General features: G+C 43.2%; 3 protein-coding genes across 4 annotated transcripts; 2 read left to right on the top strand and 1 right to left on the bottom strand.

The window, feature by feature from the left end:
- The first annotated feature begins 1357 nt into the window (after nt 1-1357).
- LOC111957047 (B-cell lymphoma 6 protein) lies at nt 1358-7974 on the top strand. The gene is made up of 8 exons (XM_023977767.2): nt 1358-1414; nt 4208-4379; nt 4503-4724; nt 4912-5903; nt 6015-6173; nt 6378-6508; nt 6756-6893; nt 7169-7974. Exons 2-8 carry the CDS (start codon nt 4219-4221, stop codon nt 7310-7312), a joined length of 1947 nt encoding a protein of 648 aa, XP_023833535.1. The 5' UTR covers nt 1358-1414; nt 4208-4218; the 3' UTR covers nt 7313-7974.
- A 3428-nt stretch (nt 7975-11402) lies between these two features.
- cmpk (cytidylate kinase) lies at nt 11403-16334 on the bottom strand. Of its 2 annotated transcripts, none has more exons than XM_023977076.2 (6): nt 16048-16334; nt 13883-14029; nt 13358-13510; nt 13080-13156; nt 12391-12487; nt 11403-12141 (listed from the first exon to the last, which is right to left on the bottom strand). In XM_023977076.2, exons 1-6 carry the CDS (start codon nt 16189-16191, stop codon nt 12100-12102), a joined length of 660 nt encoding a protein of 219 aa, XP_023832844.1. In that variant the 5' UTR covers nt 16192-16334; the 3' UTR covers nt 11403-12099. The 2 variants fall into 2 exon arrangements, with proteins under 2 accessions (XP_023832844.1, XP_023832843.1); XM_023977075.2 differs by having other exon boundaries at nt 13883-14041; nt 16048-16283.
- Nucleotides 16335-17340: 1006 nt separating this feature from the next.
- LOC111956585 (protein FAM78B) lies at nt 17341-19761 on the top strand. The gene is made up of 3 exons (XM_023977077.2): nt 17341-17780; nt 18171-18450; nt 18983-19761. The coding sequence occupies exons 1-3, from the start codon at nt 17425-17427 to the stop codon at nt 19223-19225; spliced, it is 879 nt and encodes a 292-aa protein (XP_023832845.1). The 5' UTR covers nt 17341-17424; the 3' UTR covers nt 19226-19761.
- The last annotated feature ends 688 nt before the right edge of the window (nt 19762-20449 follow it).

Genomic DNA, 20449 nt, shown 5'->3' with positions numbered 1-20449 from the left:
CAGTTGAAACAATAACAAAGCGAATTCCCCACCCGTTTTCGTAACACGCTGGGGGATGGGGCTGGAGAAATGTAACCACTCTAAAATTCATAGACAGAGCAATGTATGCAAGGACTGACCATCATTTTTTTTTACATTTACTTAGTTTACAAGCATTGGAGTGAACCATTTTGGGGTCCTGATGGGGTATGACAGTTGAACTAACCMCATTAGGCATTTATAAGTTATATTCTTCAAGAATCAATTAGTTMATATCATCAATTTCAAGTCCAAAAATTGATGTATCAACTTCAGATTGCCCCTTTAAGTTACATAGATGGAATAGCCTAAACACAGGCAAAAGTTCACACTTAATTTTGTGTCTCAAGCAGCCTACCATTTGGGCAGTATGCTATCCTAAAGGAATGATCTCATCTTTGTGTCCCAATCTCTTTATTGCCTGCGGGTGCTAGGGGATATTGTAAACGAGTCATGTAACAGTAGGTTAAATAAAATAGGGTTCAAGTGTAAATCCATTCCAACATGTTTATTACAATTTATTACAATGTAATAAATAGATAAATAATACAGAGCGGTTCCGCATGATGCCTAGCCTATAGCCATATAACGTTAGCGCATAACCATTRCTGCCTTTGTAGCACTTGCGCAAAAGTTTTATTCACGCCTATGTAGGTGGAGATTTCTGTACATGTTTTTGCCTATACTTACTATTAAATGACTACTAATACAGAGTCCAACCACCTTAGACTACAACGTTGGGCATTGCGGTGCTATAGGCTACTATTTCCTGAAACTAGCGTGCGTTTCCGTCAAACTGTTTTGTCCTCCACAATACCAAAATTATTGTAATTGCTCCTACTTCCACACAACAGTGAACGGAAAAAAGGTTACAATCCAAAGTGGATAGCTGAAACTGAAGACGTCTCCAAAAAGTAGTAGGGTTGCGCATAAAAAAAACAACAAAGCATCTAATCACAGGCAAGCCACCTACCTATCGCCTGATTTATAGATCAAATCTCTTTACGCAAAAGCTTGCTCGTGTCCATCCTCGTGAACGAGCTCATTTTCTTCGAGGTCTATATAGAATGGTCAGGTGACCTTGTATTTGGACAGTTACACTAAAGAGGTATAATAGACCAAGAATGAAATAGTTTTCATAGTTCAAATCCATGTCTCCGTTTATTTTTGAAACTTAATCAATAGTATATCGTCTCTAATTTACGGTCTAAATAGAATATCCGAATCTATTTCGTGTAATGACRATAAAAAGACACACACAACACCATGTACCCTCCCCACTGATTTGGAAATGGTATGGCCCTCTGGTAGAATTCCGAGAATTAAACCCTYGAGTTTCTTAGAACTTGATTCTCAGAACTGGTGATGCACGAAGTTTCCAGGAAAGTTTTATAAGGTGAATTTTTTCCCCTCATTATTTTAGAGTATAACGCTAGAAGTTGCTTGTAGTGGTAGACATTCGTTGTGGCTCATTGACCTCTATTGATACACTTTAAATACTTAAATTCTTTAGATTGTTTTATGTTTTCTTTAGTTTTGTGAACAGTAGGGTTTCTTAKGCTGCAGTTGCTAGACTTCTTGCTAATGTTTTTACTTGATTAATGGTCAAGTAGTCTATCTTCTCTGCTCAAGCAGCATGCTTGCCAGAGATTCAGTCGGAAGTTCGTGGTTCATTCTGTCATTGGGAAACTATTATAAAAAAATGTATTGCCACAYTTATGCTCACTTTTTTTTATCATGTTGGTTTATCGAATATCTAGATATTATCGAGAGATAATATATTAGGCCGAATGTGCAGCTCTTTTATAGCCTATCCTACTGTACATAAAGATGCCTTTTTGGTTTATATAGCCAGAATGTTTTTGATTTTATCAAAGTTTTTTTCTGGCTAATATGATTTGATATTCTCAAAAAGTATGCATCTTTAATAGTCGTTAAATATCAGTAAACTAAGAGCAAGAAAATTTTGCGCAACAGGGCGAGCCTGTCTTGTTAGATCACTGCGTACTACATTTAAGCTTTGAGTGCTGTACTTTTCTCTCTCTGATGGTGGTTTAACTTCGCTGGTAGATTTCCACTAATGATCTGTCGAATACTTTTTCGTGCAATGCTGCGAAAAAAACAAATAATATTTTGATGTAGGCCTACATTCTTGATTTGTTTTAATGGACCGTTATTATCAATAACTGCCTACTCGTTTTGTACTACATTTACAGTGTAGTCCTGTGCGCGTACATGCATTTGAAACTCCTAAAATCCCACAACCTATTATTCGCATTTCCGGATTCMAATTTTTCTAGTTTATTTTTCTAGTTAAAATAAATTAGGTATAACCAGTGTTAAATGTCATATGTTAAACAAGCTGGCTTTCCACGTATAGGCCTATCGAAGAACAGGAAGCGTATTTAGAAGCAACCTAATCTGTGCGCACCCCAAAACGGAATGTACTAAATGCGAAACATGTTCCAAGCGTGAGCCGTCAGCATTTATGGGCTTGGCTAAAGGTCAAAAGCAAATAGGAAAAGGGGTTTAAATGTGTCTTTTATCGAAGTGTYTATTAAGTAATGTATAGTAAAATATTTGCAGTGAAATAAAAGGTCATAATTTTCTAAATGTACAAATATTTTATTTGTACGTTTATTGTAAGGGTTAATAATGTCTATGGTAGGTCTAATAGCAATATGTAATCCAATATTTGGGTACCAGCAAATGCCCTAACTTGTTTACTGTAGCCTGTATAAAGTCTACTTTTCCACAACAATCATGGCTTGTCACTATTTGTATGTCATGAACATGAGTTCAATGCCTCAGTTAGCTATAGTTGACATGGTATTTTAGATCTGTAGCCTCCCTCAGAGACGTGGTCCCATTTCCAGCAATGCTTTTTACTTTGTTGGACATTGAAATGGTGCCACCTACACCAAATTCAATGGTAATAGGATTACAATGGTAATAGGATTATGATGCTACAGTATGTCCTCATATACACTATATATACAGAAGTATGTGGACACCCCTTCCAATTAGTGGATTCTGCTATTTCAGCCACTCCCATTGCTGACAGATGTATAAAATCGAGCACACAGCTATGCAATCTCTGTAGACAAACATTGCCAGTAGAATGGCCTTACTGAAGAGCTCAGTGACTTTCAACGTGGCACCATCATTGGATGCCACCTTAAAAACAAGTCAGTTTGTCAAATTTCTGCCCTGCTAGAGCTGCCCTAGTCAACTGTAAGAGCTGTTATTGTGAAGTGGAAACTTCTAGGAGCAACAACGGCTCAGCCGTGAAGTCGTAGGCCACACAAGCTCACAAAGGGAGCGTAGCACTCGGAAGCTTCATGAAATGGGTTTCCATGGCCGAGCAGCCGCACACAAACCTAAGATCACCATGTGCAATGCCAAGTGTCAGCTGGAGTGGTGGAAACACGTTCTCGGGAGTGATGAATCACGCTTCACCATTTGGCAGTCCATCAGGCGAATCTGGATTTGGCGGATGCCAGGAGAATGCTACCAGCCCCAATGCATAGTGCCAACTGCAAAGTTTGGTGGAGGAGGAATAATGGGATGTTTTTCTTGGTTCGGGCTAGGCCCCTTAGTTTCAGTGAAGGGAAATATTAATGCTACAGCATACAATGACATTCTAGACGATTCTCTGCTTCCAACATTGTGGCAACAATTTGGGGAAGGCCCTTTCCTGTTTCAGAATGACAATGCCCCTGTGCACAAAACGAGGTCCATACAGAAATGGTTTGTCGAGATCAGTGTGGAAGAACTTGACTGAACTGCACAGAGCCCTGACCTCAACCCCATCGAACACCTTTGGGWTGAATTGGAACACTGACTGCGAGCCAGGCCTAATCGCCCAACCTCACTAATGCTCTTGTGGCTGAATGGAAGCAAGTCCCCGCAGCAATGTTGCAACATCTAGAGGAAAGCCTTCCCAGAAGAGTGGAGGCTGTTACAGCAGCAAAGGGGGGACAAACGTCATATTAATGCCCATGATTTTGGAAAGAGATGTTCGACGAGCAGCTGTCCAAATACTTTTGGTCATGTAGCGTATAACATATGACAAATATATGACTAGAGCAGCTTTGCATACTTCATGTTTATGTTAATCAGCAACTCTCACAGTCTGAGCTTGGCGGATTGTCCTTTATCGATATTGTATTTTTCCATGTTTCTCCAGATTCTGACATCATGGCCTCATTGGCAGATGGCTGCATTCAATTCACCCGCCATGCTGGTGATGTTCTGCTGAACTTCAACCGACTCCGCAGTAGAAATATCCTGACAGATGTCACAATCCAGATTGACGGTCAGCGCTTCTGCGCTCACAGGGCAGTCCTCGTGGCCTGCAGGTACGTTCAAGACCAWCTACGTGTTTTTAGGCCAATCGTCCTTCGTGTGCTATGCGACTGCCATTGTGAGAGAAAAAGGCACAATCTTAACATGCGATTTGACATTTTTCCCCCGTTTTACAGTGGGCTCTTTTACTCCATATTCACCGACCCCCTGAAGAGTAACCTGAGTGCCATCAGCCTGGACCCCACGGTGGACCCTGATGGTTTTGCCATCCTGCTGGACTTCATGTACACCTCCACCCTGACCCTGAAGGACAGCCTGGTTTTGGTTACCATGAACACAGCGTCATACCTCCAGATGGAACATGTGGTGGACACCTGCCGCAGATTCATCARGTCAAGGTACAAACAACATTTACATAATTGCTCGTCCATTTAGACTTGGTTTGTAGCCTACTAGTGGCTGGAACWTTTCCTGGTCGGGTCGGTGAATATTCCAGGCCCTATTTTTTTTTTTACTTATTCACATCTGCATAGTATCTGGTTTGGAACTAAATGGCTGTTTTTCCTTCTTTCCTGGCCCTTTTAGAGAGCAGTCTGTGACTCTGCAGAGAGATGAGGTACTGACCAGCCCGATGCGTTTCTCTCAGGACCTCCCTGCTTTCAGGTCCCTGGATGGGTTGGCGACCAGCCCCAGCCACACATCCATGTCTCCCCTCAGAGACCGGAGGAGCTACTGCCCCAGTGTATTCACTGGTATCAATGCTTCGGGTAGCTCCCACCACGTCCACGGAAAACACGTCCCAATGCCCATCGGAAAGCTGCCAGACGCCCTCAATTTCAGTGACCTCCACAAAGGGGATTCCGTCTCTCAGAAACTCTTCTCTCCCACGAATCGCACAGAGGCCACCACCATCATCCACCACCCTCTTTCATCCCAGTCCTCATCCTCCTCCGTTACGATCCTCCGCCCTCTCCCCTGCTCCAGCCGCCCGCCGGGGCCCTTCATGGGGCTCCAGGGACTTAAACACAGAGGGGCCTCCCCCATGGAGGAGGACAGCATCCAGCCCCCCCAGCCAGACTCCCTCAGCCTGTCCCCAGGCTGCAGCAAAGGGGTGATCTGCAGCCCGCAGAGCCCCCTCCGCTCTGACTGCCAGCCCAACTCCCCCACCGAGTCCAGTGGCTGCAGCAGGAATGCGACCCAGACCTCTGGCTGCTCCCAGGAGCCCAAGGCCCGCAACTGGAAGAAGTACAAGTTCATCGTGATGAACCAGACCTCCAGGGAGAAGGACGAGGCCCAGGGAGGGAGCGTTGAGGCTGGGGACTGCACCACTCCTCAGGGCTCTAACAGGACTAGTGGATCAGAGGGACCGATGAAGGAGCTGCAGGCTGCAGAGATGGTCAACGTGCACGGAGAAGAGATCCTTGTCCCACAGGCCAGCCATCACAACATTAGCCAACTGAGATGCTCCTCCTGTGGTACAGATGCCCCTCAGCACATGGTGGTGTGTCCCCGCTCCCCTGGCACCTACAGCGGGGAGGACAATGAGCTGCACTCTGAGTACTCCGACTCAAGCGGTGGTGAGTAGTGTACTTAAATTAGTGGGGACAGTGCTATAAACATTGACGCAGTACATTTACATTCATGCTGTTCCACTTTTAATTGGCTAAATCTCAATGTTTCTGTTGTAGAGAATGGTTGCAACTTCTGCAACTCAAAGTTTGCGGAAGCGGACTCCCTGAAAGGCCACATGCTCCAGGTCCATGCTGACAAGCCATACAAGTGTGACCGGTGCCAGGCTGCCTTCCGTTACAAAGGGAACCTCGCCAGCCACAAGACTGTCCACACYGGTAAGACTTCTGTTACATCTTAAAGGAGAGATTCGCCCATATTCAATGTTTTATCGTATTTGTGCATCTCTGTGCGATGTTCCAGGATTCACCTGGTCAGTCTGTCATGGAAAGAGTAGTTCCTAATGTGTTGTGTACTCAAGAGTACATACAAGGTACTGGTATCAGTGTTTTATGTTTTYTTTTATACCTCTTGCAATCCAGGCGAGAAACCGTACCGCTGTAACATCTGCGGTGCTCAGTTCAACCGGCCGGCCAACCTCAAGACCCACACCCGAATCCACTCAGGAGAAAAGCCATAYAAGTGTGAAACGTGTGGCTCTCGCTTCATACAGGTGAGGAAGCAGCTATGAACTGTGATTCACTCATGAAGGACAGCTATGTCCAAAACATGCATTCTTTTATATTTACTTGGTTTTTCCTAGCCACCGTGCTTCTACACCTGCATTGCTTGCTGTTTGGGGTTTTAGGCTGGGTTTCTGTACAGCACTTTGAGATATCAGCTGATGTAAGAAGGGCTATATAAATACATTTGATTTGATCTCCTACAAATCTAAAGTATCTTATKGATTTTCTTCCTAGGTCGCGCACCTCCGTGCCCACGTGCTGATACATACGGGGGAGAAGCCGTATCCCTGTGAGATCTGTGGGACACACTTCCGCCATCTTCAGACCCTCAAGAGCCACTTACGCATCCACACAGGAGAAAAGCCCTACCATGTAAACACCTTATCTTTCCGTTCACTTGACCCAGTGTGTATCGGCTAAATCGGCACTGGTCCACTTCCTCAATAATCCCTTCCTGGCTTCCTGTGACTGTCTATCAATAGCATAAGCAGAGTATCGCTATGTACAAGCCAGGGCCTCAGCTTAAATGAATATCGGCTATAGCCTCTGTCCTCTTGCTAACCCTTCATTGAATGCATGAATGAACCTATTGACAGGCAGTTTGATTGAATTAGTGACTCATTGCGTTCCATTCTTTTCTTCCTCAGTGCGAGAAATGTGACCTCCACTTTCGCCACAAGAGCCAGTTGAGGCTGCATCTCCGGCAGAAGCACGGCGCGGTCACCAACACCAAGACTCAGTACCGCCGGGCGAACACGGACATGCTCGTTGGCTTGGCCAAGGCCTGCTAAATGGACACTGGGAAGATGGAGTTTGATTGGCAGACAACCGTCTTACGTTGTCATAGTAACACATCATAGCGACTTAGTACCACACTGTCAGAGATTGTTGTGTTTGTTGGCAAATGGCAGATGGCTTCCCTCCAAATGTGAACATAGAACCATATTGTATAATTCATAGCCATTTTACTTTATGTTTGTATAGAAGTCCGGGACGTACTGATGGAATGTACATTGAGAAAATTATAGGTTTGGAATATGAATTCTTATATCGGGTAATACTTTTTTCCTGAATGTTTTCAATTGAAGGACAGTGTTGTTTTAGAAGACACTCAAAACTGTTGAGAATGAGAAACACTGTTACATGGGTACAATTATATTATAGATAAAGTATACTGGGGCATGTTCAGCTGAAGAAAAGCTAATTTATTATCCAGTTCTTTGTAGTTTCTTATATCTTGTATATTGTGAATACATATATATAATGTAATATCTATCCAGATTGCCCTCTGCTGGCAGAGTATATGTCTGTAATTACTAAGGTACAGCCGCTTTTGTCTTTCTACCTAGTGAAAGTTTGTTATTGCGTCTGTCATTTGGTCAAAATAATATATTATCCGACACGGGTACATATGCAATGTATTCAAGGTGCCTTACACTAAGTAGTTTTTTTGTCTATTCAGTTCATTAGCGCAAAGTCCTACGTCAGCACTTTCTACCGTATTTGTTTTGTCTGCTTTTTGTCTCAAGCCAACAAGCTGTAAATACGCCAGCTCTCAAGCTACAAGTCCTCAGGACCGTTATCAACATTTGTCTTTGTAAACTGCAGAGCTTTATGTGAAATAGAAATAAAGGAATTTGTTATGGAAACACGAGTGCGTCTTTCGGTATCATTTGTCAATGTGACAATGCAAATAAGAACGTCTCGGGAAATATCACATCCTAACATGAACTGGGATCTGGATTGATATGTAATAAACTTGATAGTATGTGTGGGGCGACGCAGACCGATGTACTACCTTGGGGGAAGGGAAACGGGTTAACCATGTATGTTAAAGAACCATATTTAATAAAGTTTTTTGTTGTTGTACTGATGTTCTACCTCTGACCTGTTTCTTCTGCCAGTATCAAATGTCTGCCAGTGTTGACTGTTATGGTTCAAGTTTGATGCCAGACTGAGCAACGGGCACACTGATAATGTTTCGGTGACAGTGTTTCTGTAGCCACTGATGTGACTTCCTACAAGCCTCTCGGTGAATAAAAGCCTTCTCATTAAATTCACCTTTTAAAATCTCTATTACACAGTGTGTTTCATGAAACTAAATAATGTGCATTCACAGAGAATCAATTTTGGCAACCCAAGTTTTCATAATTGAAAAGTTTTTTTGTTGCATTGGGAAAGTTTCTGAAGATTTTTATTTATTTAAATGTGATTAGTGATTCATTTACACGTGTCACTCAAGTTTAAGGTCAACTCTGTAAGGTGAACAAAACTTATTTTTTCCCCAAAAGAAACATTGAACATCTAATAGTCAAATCTGTGTCAAATTAAGTGCGCTAGTTCTTCTAATTTTGGCAATTGTCTGTTTTGTGGTGGAAAACTGAGTGTGCCGAGCATAACACGTCAACCCTGTTACCCATAGATAAGTAGGCTAGAAATGTTTTGTGAAGCTTGCATTCAATTGTCCATCCCTGTTGCACACAAGCTTCCGTTCCCCCTGTTACAAGGGAATTTATGGCTGATTTAAGGTGAAATCGTCAACCCTGTCACTTTAATTGTAGTTTTTCTTAATTGAACCTTTTGAGATGGGAAAGCATGTTTAATATTACGCTGTTATTAAGTGGAATTAAGTTAATGACAGAATGTCAAAATTAGACACTACACAAAAGGCACTCTATTCGTGGAATGACACAGGTAGTGAAAGGAAACAGGTAGTTTGGCATTATAGTTCACTTATGATTATGTAACAATATTGAATGTTCTCATTGGTCATGTACAGACAGAACACATTCTGTTTAAATATTAGGCCAGAGTTGAAAAAGCACCTGTATTATCATAAAATTATTTTTAGTTTTTTAGTGCTCTTTGAAGTTAGATGATTCAATGGACATTTTCCTTGAGCACATAACACAGAAGTGGTGGCATGCTAAAGTGTCATGGAATCACAAGATACAATTCGACGATGTGCATAATTCATTGCATAAGATGTGAACGCGGAAGTTTAAAGGGCCAATCAGCAATTGAAACAATAACAAAGCATACTCCCCTCAAATGTGGGATGGGGCTAAAGAAATGTAACCACTCTCAAAATCATAGACAGAGCTATGGATGCAAGTATTGACCATCCAATGTATCAAAAAAAATGCTAGTTTTAACCATGTCGAGGCTCTACAGTCTTTGTTTTACATTTACTTTGTTTAAAAACATTGGAGAAAAACAAGCTTGTATTTTGGGTTCTGATAGGGTACGATAGTTAAACTAAGCTCATGAGGCATTTAGAAGTTATATTCTTCAAGAAACAATGGGTACATATTAAGTTAAAAAACGGATGTACTGTAGCAACTGCCGATTGCCCGTTTAAATTGAGAAATTGACATGAAAAACTCGAATAACAAATAAAGTAAAAATGGTGACGTGACATTTCTCAACAAGTGAACCACTGGTGATGTCAGTCTGCCCTCTGCTGGCTTATTGGGTTGACTGACATGGGAGTGAACCCTATCTGTACCCATCAGTATTTCCAATGTAGTTACATGGTTAGGTAGTGTTGCAGTGGAACTGTACATTGTTACATAATACTTACTATGACGGCTGTTTGTACACTTAAATTACACAATTGCATTTTCAGATTTTTTAAATAAATAAAATGTAACTATAACTGTGGCTATAACCACTCACCCTTGAATTGAGTTATAACACACAAGGAGTTTAGCTAAAGCTTGCTAAATGGCATATATTATATTAGCACATTTGTGATCATGGTAGCTGACAGAAAGCTTGGATGAAATAAAATAAAAGTAATGTAAACAATGTTGAAGGAGTTCTGGTCTGATACGGCAAACTAGTTATACCAACAACCGTTAGTACAAGGCTTGTGGTAGGCACAAAATAAAGAGATTGTAAATAGTTAAAGATATCAAAATCTCAGCGAGGAACAATTATATTGAGCACTGTAGAACTAGCCAAATTACTCTCAGGGACCCGTCAGAAAACAGTTGAGAGACACCCTTGAAACAGTGTGACCGGTCTGACTGGAACTACTGGTGAGTTTGTYAGGCTCCATAAGTATTCACCTGTCAAAGTCTAGATTCTTAGGTTGACTACTCCCTTGAAATAGTGTGGCCTTCTGTGAATGTTGGAATTACCTGTTTGAGTGGGTCCATAAGTACTCACCTGGCAAAGATAATAAAGTACAGAGACATGGAGGGGGGTATATTTGGTTTGTTTGTATTTGACGGTTTCTCCCACTTTACATGGCAATATACTCTGATTCGACAAAACTGGTCCTTCATCCTTTGTCGCATAATCAAAGATTTAACAAATAACACACAACAGAAACTTAACCGTCGGGAGCTGATCTTTGTGCACTTTTGTAATGACACATACATAACACAGGCAAGTCCTTGTTGGAGAACACGGTAAGCATTGGACTTCACATTTTCAGTCACACTACATGGGACTACAAAGACCTGTCAGTATTTCAGCATTCGGGAGAACATCAAATACTCTTTCATGTGCAGTGACACAAACTTGCGGATAGTCCCAAGTTTAAACTTGATTTAACAAGTTTAAGTTCAAAATTGGTCCCACACCGTATGTGCAGTAACAACTATCGTTGCCATGCCAGTTTAATCCACAAATTTGCAATACTGCAATCACGGCTACTGTGTCTCGATTCCCTGTGGTCCTATGGGACCGCTATTCATATTTCTTCCAACATGAGACCGGTGCTTTATATATTTTATTAGTACACACGGGAAGTCTTAAGACCATGTTCATCTCTGAGTACAACCAAATTGATTCACATGAGACGACATCTCTTTTCTCCCTCTCTGGCTACCCTTTTCTTCATCATTCCCCATGTAATCCAGGGCTCACCAACCCCGTTCCTCGAGCTCTACCGTCCTGTAGGTTCAGTCCATCCCTAATCTAACACAAGGTTTCCCAAACTCGGTCCAGGGTCCCCCCTGGGTGCAACCCTGATCTAATTAGCTGGTTGATAAACTGAATCAGGTTAATTATAACTGGGGTTGGAGTGGAAATGGACAGGATGGTAGCTCTTCAGGAACAGGGTTGGAGAGCTCTGATTTAGTCCATAGAAGTGGTTGGTCTGTGAAAATGCACGTTTTCGCTTAGGGAACGGCTAACAATGGTGTGTACGCAGATTTTATCACCCCCCAAAAATACCTTAAAATAACATACAGTACTGTATATGCCTCTGCTTGACAACAAAAATAAGTGCCTCACCAAGCTAAGAGCAATTATATTAGTCTTGTCCCTWTACAAAGCCCCACGACTACAATGACAGGCCTATCAGTTGGTGTACAACTACCGTAGTGAAACCCAGTGAGGTTGGTCAATACAGCATCTTCCTACCCATCTTATTCACTCTTACACACATATTCACTCACACCCTTGGACGAGCAGCTCGGCACTGACAAAAAAGGTTTTGTTTTTTTTTAAATGTAAAAAGTAATATGAACCGACATGTAAACTGAGTATAGTGTTGCTGCAGTTGATACAAAGACAAACTAAACGTAACTGTGAATGTTACAGTCGTTGGCAGTTGGCGGGGATTTCAACCCTCTTTGTCCAGGATGGCTTTGACGTTGTCAAAAACCTGAAACAGAGAGGGAGAGAAAGAGATGCATTCGAGAAAACCAGAGACACACTGTGTTTTTTGACAAGTGGGYGACTGCCGGAGGGTGCAGGGGAACAGCGAGAAAACCAATAGGGAAAGAAACGACTCAGACAGAGAGAATKAACACAAAACTAAAATATAAGATAAGAGTGAATAAGTTTGCACTAATGAGTGTGTTCCAACTGCCCACCATGTGGGCCTTCAATGGCTGTATACTCCTTTGCTCACCTCGTCCACACCGTACGAGGCATCCACGGTGCGCACCTTGCCCTGTTTCTCATACAGTGAAATGATGGGCCGTGTCGACTGCAGGTAGGTCTGGATCCTTCAGGGGAGRAAATTGAGGCTCAGAAACATGCCTGACCAGCACCCAGGACTCAGAAGAGACCCAAAATGGGGTCAGTCACAAGTACATACAGCCAAGCTAAAAACGAAAATCGCAATCTCAAAAGCAATGTTTTTTTCACWAAAAAGTCCATTATTAAAGGTCCATTATGTCGTTTTGTGTACAACCCAACTGATTTCATACAGAAATACAGGTTATAGATCTGTCACACTCATTGAAATAGTCTGATGAATGGTAGATCCGTTGTATATGCAATATTTCTATGCTTCCCATCTAAGTTGTTTTAACTTCTTAGTACTTTCAGTTTTGTATCACATCTTACAACTGCAGAAAATACAGTATTTTGGTGACTGAAACTATATTTCACAGCGGTTTAGATGGTACAATGATTCTCCACACTTTGCTTATGTGTCGTATGAACTGAAATCAGGCGAACATTTTAGAAAMCAGGAAATGTAAGTACCCTTGTTTTTTTAATGAACAAGAGCACTGTCTCCTTTTGAGAGATCCAGTTCATATGAAAGAGGTCAATGGTCAGGGATCATGTAAAGCCTTAGTGTTTGGACGCTACCTTTTCTCCAGGCTCGCTCTGTTGTCGTCCGTGCGCCCACTGCTCTTCCCTCTTTCTAGACATCGGTCGATACAGACCTGTAGACAAGCAAAAACACAGAGCTCTCCGCATAAAACATTACACTGTCAGCTAAGCAATAAAGACATTAACACTTGGAGGCACTCCAAATGTGGCTTATATATGAGGTATGACTTTCCCTTACAGTGATTTTGCCCCTTCCATTTTGTCCCCTCCCCTTCCTCTTGGAGATCCTCCCCCCAAGGTGTTTGTTTTATTACCTCACTAGTACAGTCGAAGAAAAGCACAAATTTGACGTTAGCCTTCCCTTCCATGACAGTGGTCCACCCCTGGAGGTTGTCTTCATTTCGGGGGAAGCCGTCAATGAGGAAGCGGAACTTCTTCTCGTCCATCTCCATGGTTTCCTCCATGGCCTGAGGACAAAGGAAAGTGAAAGTTAAAAGGGATATTCTGCCCCAAATCAAAGTCAGACATTTTTATGTCTAAAACATGGTGCGTCTTTATTACACACCACCTGCAGACCTTCCTATATGCATCTGACATCAAAAATATTTTGAGGTGAACTATTCCTTTTAACTATGGATTAATTCAGCCCATGGAACAATGACAGAACCTATTTCAGTAAGAAGGGAGGAGAAAGACTTACTCAGACCACAATGACTGTATAGTGCTACTACGCTCTACCCCATGTTAACTAAGCTAATAGTAATTCTGATTCCTAACTTACTGTACGTGAACAGCTAACACAAACCTTGTAGCCATAGGTACCTGGAGTTGGTGCATACCTTCCTGAGTAAGTTAATGGTGATCTCGACAGGGACGATCTTGCCATCCTTGATGTAACTGTCAATGAGCTGTCCGAACTCGGAAGCCTCYCGGCTTCGCTCGGCCCTCAGCAGGTCTCCGGCAGACAGGTGGGTGTAACTGTAGTTCTGTGAAAAACGCTAATTAATGCCACAGCTTTTACTAAAACAGCACAATAATCACTGATCCAACCGCTTACGTGGGACAATTGTACAGAAACATACCTGTACTGTACTAACAAAGTATGTTACTATCCATAGGAATTAATTGGATATGAGAATTAAATTGTCTGGGACTAATGTCGTTTTTTTTTAAAGGAGTCCAATAGTACCAATGCATTAAGTAGAGAATACACAGAAAAGAACATTGTCATAGGCATTGTGGGTTATTGTTCTAAAATGAAGATGCTGTGCTCCATTGACACTGAAAGCAAGGGGAGGGATTTTGATATTTCGCTGTATGAAGACAGGCTTTATACGTGAGTGGGTGGCTTAAGAACACGTGTTGTTTCGTCATGCTTGAACAGGATGCTTGCGCAAACACACGTGGCCCTGCTCTGTATGAATATAGGTCTAAACAAAGTAATTGGCAAATGCAAGAAACTCATCTTGGCCCAGAAGAAATCCCAGGGGGAGCTACAATGTAGTGCGTTAATAGTCAGACAGCTGAATAGCAGTAGTAGTTTATCGTTTGACTAAAACCACACCCAGACTCAGATACACGTCAGCCTTCATGTCTCAAGACTACTTGTTCAAGGGCATTGGCTGGAGGTTTAGAGCAGGTGCATTGCAGATAAACTGAACTTTACATACTGTGAATTGCACAACAGCTGAACTGATAAGACGTAGACTACACATTGGCGTGATATCAATATCGGTGCATAGGTTACGCTGTGTATGTAGCTAGAAGCCTTTCACAATTAACATAGAGCTAGCCCATTCATAGACGGTATATACCGTCTATTCACGAACCTGTCTGCCGGCTGAGGACAGCGCCCCGACGATGCCAAAATGCTGTCTAAAATGTAAACACGTCTCCCACACGATACAGTTTTGAGAACATTTGGAACTTAACTTTCACATCGAGAAATCATTTTCAAAAAAACAAAAAGGTTAATGTCCTACACACCTTTATATGTGCTGCTTCAGCATTTCGAAGTGCTGCAGTATGCAGCACTTCGAGATATTAGCTGATGTACGAAGGGCTATATAAAATAAACTTGATTTGATATGGTCAGGGTCTCACACGGCAATATTTCCGTTACAGCGCTTGTTTACGGAAGACAGAGGCGACTACCTTTGCTAATTAGCTATCTGCGGGCGACGCACACCTGTGTGTAACGGAAGGACGCCACAAACATGTTGTAACTGAAAAATAGTGTCAGCTGCAACTGTTAAAACCGGTTAAAAGTGTACATTCTATCTTTGTGAAATTRTTTTTGATGTCATATCGAAGTAGAGGGCTTTATGTTTCTATGTACTGCAATTGAGAATCMCATTTAAATGGAGTATTTGGCTGCCAGAGCCAATTCGCCTCTGAACATAACTGATCTTTGGACTAAATGAGTAGGCTAGCCTCTTCTGTCACTTGGTGAGCCATAGCCCACTTTGACTCCTGAGGGGTATACTACCAAGCAGGGTCAATGAGTTTTCCAGATAAAATTGACTAAATATTCTGAAATAAGAGTTTATTTTCAAGAAAAACTAGAAATGGGCATGGTCTAATTTACTCAACAACCAATAACCAGAAAATGTTTTTTTTCTGGATGTTTATTAACGTTTGCTAGCTAACACATTGATTCTGCTTTGTAGTACACCCTTCTGATATTCAGGAAAAATCTTCAGATAGTTTGCTTATTGAAAGGTTGACTTATTGAAATATCATTTATTAATTGCTCACATGGCTAGCTAGTTAGCTTGYTAGCTAGTGTGGTCTTGGCATAGCTATGCTAGCTAACATAACAAGTAGATTACATTCAGAGGACAAGAAAGGGAAGTTGATCCATTTAGCTGGTCTCCCGTGGACAGAAGCCAACAAAAGTGAGCACAAACCCCTCATATCTGTTAGTCTTTTTTCCCACCAACACAATTCAATGCCCTGTCAAATTATCTTTGTCCTTTTCATTGTTCTTTTCTCGCCATCTTACCTCAACGATTCTGGTACACTGGGTCCCTTTCCCCGCCCCAGGCCCTCCTAACACGAACACAACCTGCGGCTTCATGATCAATGCSGCCCTGTACACAACGCTCGGCACCTTCGCTGATAACCTACTCAATAAATGGAAAATCATAAACCGACAACCAAACAATACACTAAGTGAACCCGGTTCGACGAGGAGTCTGGATGAAGAACAGATCTAATGACCGGCTGATGCGTGTCAGTGGGAAGTCCACCCAAAGCAACACCACTTCCGCGTTTGACGTGGCCAACCAATGGCAACAAATGGGGGAGTGTCCATGGGGTGTAAATCACGCCCACAWGATGTAAACTTTTCAATACAGGCGTCTGGTGACGCCTCTCCCTCAGTGGTTGCCGCTGTCTATCCTCCCAGCATCAGCACCTAGCCGAACTGAACAGCGACCGTCGTCGAGGAAAATATGCTCTACCAAGCGAGGGAGTTGGAGCAATAATGCTCAATCGGGAGACGGAGGTGTATATGGATGATTCGTGTCACCAAAACATTTTAGGGATGTCTGGGCGTCTGGGTATCACACCTAGTCGCGGGCACGTTTGTGAATCTTTCGTTGCTTTCTCTCACCATTTATGATGCACCATTCATGATGCGAGCTTCCCTCATCATTGATCCCAAGAATGGCATGAAGAAAACGTTGAAATAACGCTAAGGCGATTTCTTGTCTCAACAGGGCACCATAGCCTGCCACGCGCTGTTTCGTTGATTTATATAGCCTATAGGCTATACTTAGCCTACTATCGTCGGTTTTAGGTAGGATATGAGCCATTGTACAACGTCTTCTTGTTGTGACGACCAAGATAATCTCATTTGAGGGCGCCGTACAAATAACAGGGCTATGCAAGCCATCCAAACAAAGGCACCCGAACAACCCCATTGACGCACCTGCTGCCCCGTCGCCACTGACATGACAACGCTGAGTCGAAGGAGCAGGTGCAAAGGGCACCGACCTGCAGCCGGACGCGTGGACTCGAAAAGGAAGTGGGACCTCGGGCTCGCAGAGAGTAAGCAGCATCCCGGAGGAGGGCCTATTGCAGTTTCTGGGGACAAGCACCAAGGGCAGTGCGGCACACAACAGTCACACCGGGGAAGGCTGCAGGGGGGTGTTCAGTGTACCTTCCCCACACTCACTCTCCATACCGCACTTGCATTAACGTTCCATTTTCCCAGTGCGGAAAAATGCTTAAAAACTGCTGCTCTATTGATTTGATATCGAATGTTGCCTCAATGTCTTTATTCAAAATTATGCCTCTATTTCGTTTTCTTCAACCCAGTAATTTGACCGTATCAGTGATGGGTAAAGTAAAAGATTGATATTGATTTAAAAGCTGGATGGAAACCCGAGAGGGACTGATGTGCATACTGGTCAGGTATCGTCTTCTCCCTTCGTCTCTGGTTCTGCTTACTCTGCTACTTGCCAGCACCATGGGCTGTATCCAGAGCATCTCCTGCAAGCCTCGCATTAGAAGGGAGAACATTGTAGTCTACGAGGTATCGGCCTCCATTGACCAGTGCCCAACGGTGATAGAGGAGAACTCGCCCATAGTGCTGCGGTATAAGACACCTTACTTCAGGGCCTCCGCAGGGATCGTGATGCCTCCGGTGCCCCGCAATGAGACCTGGGTGGTGGGTTGGATCCAGGCGTGTACACAAATGGAGTTCTACAATACTTATGGGGACATTGGCATGTAAGTTCTCAGTTGATGTCATCCACCATCAGTCATCTCGAAGTGCCACTCATTCAATCTCTGACACACACTCTCTCTCTCTCTCTCTCTCTGACACACACACACTACGCCCACAGCACTTAAGTGTATTGGCCTAGGCTTTAGTTCAATGGGCTAACACAGTCTTGAGTCACTTGGCCAGGCAATCCTAGTCTTTCACATGTGAGCTGTAATATTGTCTGTTTGTATCAGTTGTAGACCTTGGTGAATTTCGAGCGCCGGTGAAATTCTAGCCGTGCATGGCCTACTATTAAAACAGAGTCCCATTAAGTGAGGTCTTTGCACATGTATCATGTTCTGTTGTAATGTTTTGTATATTACTAAAGACATCCTGCATGTCCACTACCCCAGGTCCAGCTGGGAGTTACCGGAGCTCCGTGAGGGCCGGGTCAAGGCCATCAGCGATTCGGACGGGGTCAGCTACCCATGGTACGGCAACACCACTGAGACGGTCACCCTTACGGGTCCCAYGTCCAAACCGTCGCACCTCACAGTCAGCATGAACGACAACTTCTACCCCAGTGTGACCTGGGCCGTTCCCATCAGCAACAGCAACACGCCAATGCTGTCACACATCACCCGAGACCAGAGCTTCATCACCTGGTTGGTTGCCATCAACTCTGTCACCAAGGTAGGCTTCAGAAGATGGACTTCCTTGGATTTTGTGTACTGCTCTGTTAAGTTATATGTTTTTGATATCTTAAAGGAATAGTTCACTTAAAAATCAAAGTTGTCAGATGTTTTCAGACCTCTAAAGTGGTCTAATCTCAAGATAAATACACATCCCACACCATCTGTTGTGTGGATCCAACAATATGTACCTCAATCCCAAATGAATGGTAAAGATTAGCCCCATCTAATTAGTTTGAGCGACACAACGGATGGTGTGCAATGTGGACTCATCCCAACATACTTGAGGTCTGACTTTTGTCTGAAAACATCTGACAAACTGTGATTTTGAAGTGAACTATCCCTGTACATTCTTTGTTGTCACTCAGTGTTAATTCTGGACTAGAACAGAAATGCACAGCCTTGGGGTCAAAGTAGGCTACAGATTGTGAAGCAATGCTCCATGTGCTAACTGTAAAGCACTTWGGGTTGCAGCCTATTACATGTAAGTTGCTATAATAGTTAACTTCACTATTATGTTTCGGACTTTCCAGGAGCGYATYGTGCTGCAGACKGTGCGGTGGCGGATGCGGGTGGACATCGCCGTGGACCCTGACATGCCCCTGGGCTCCCGGGCCTCCCTAGTAGGCCGTCCTCACCAGGAGCAGCCCCATATTCTCAACTACCAGGAACCAATACCCCCCAAYGCCCTGGGACGACCCAATGCCAATGACGCCCAAGTGCTGATGTGGAGGCCCCGCAGAGGRGCACCCCTAGTGGTGATACCGCCCAAATAAGGTTGTAAAGACTGAGAAAGAGCAATGTGATTAGTTCATGCTATTGAGGAAGTGTGGCCCATCGAATTACGAGTTCCCTTATCAAACATGGCAGCTGCAGCTCTTCACTCGCACCTACTGTCAGGGTTCAATGGATGATAGAAATCGTGAATCTGGACTGGACTGCATTGGAATTGACACAGCAGAAGTCTATAGAGCTAGACTGGTTTCGGAGGCAGGCTCAGCACTGCATCAGCGTTTGATTGAGTCCGACTGTTTTTGGACGGCCACAGTGCTGTACTAGAGTTCTATCTATCTGCCTTTGGAAAGAAAGGGACAGAGCTATCGGAGTTCTACTGAGGTGGACTGAACACAGAACTGCATCCTGTATCGTACAGTAGGTCTTATTGCATGAGAGACAAAACGGTYTTTGACTGGAATAAGAATAGTATTTTGTATCAGCTGATCACACTTAGGACATGGAATGGAACTTCTTASATTGGCCATGATATCCTGAACGCTGGAAAACTCCCTCAGTGCCAATTATGGACGTAACAGCCTTTAACATAGAACACTTTAAGAACACTTTGTTAAGATATTTAAATGATGAGGCAAATTATATCATATGAATCTTCTGTTAGTTTGAGATAAACTCAATCATCAATCAGATTGTATTAAGAGCACCTACTTGGCATAAAGGTCTAAAACGAAATGGGCTGATTGTTGTCTTATTTAAATGTGCCATGTCTATGCACTCACATAGAAAGGTTAACGGTGTGGGTTTTCTGGTGTGAGTTGAGTATCTACATGCATACACATGAATGTCCAATGTCTCAATCCAACCTGCTAGCCCCGAACCATATTGCTTATCTATACAATCATTTCAGATCTACACCAAGTGCCTTGTGTTAGGGKCTAGGGGTTGATTTGGGATTGGGCCATAGCGCCACAGTACACTATCAAGGCAATAGCCTGGGCTAGCGGGTTCATTCAGAGGGGCCCCTGCCATATGACACAATGTCACAAGACTCATGCTCCATCTGTGCTGCTCACCAGTTTCAGTCGTCACCTTCCCATCTGTCTGTCCATCCCTCTCCCTCTCATCACTCCATAATTTTCTCCCCTCTCTGCATGACTCCAATCCCTCATCTCCACTTCAAGACTATGCAAACACAGAGGGACTGTTGACCGAGAGAGATAGAAGGATACATGATCAGGAAAGACAGGGTGGTGGTAATTTTCACA

This window comes from Salvelinus sp. IW2-2015, linkage group LG32 (assembly GCF_002910315.2).
Source record: "Salvelinus sp. IW2-2015 linkage group LG32, ASM291031v2, whole genome shotgun sequence".
NCBI lineage: Eukaryota > Metazoa > Chordata > Actinopteri > Salmoniformes > Salmonidae > Salvelinus > Salvelinus sp. IW2-2015.
The sequence above is the reverse complement of the archived record's forward strand: the minus strand, read 5'-3'. Positions and strand labels throughout refer to the sequence as shown.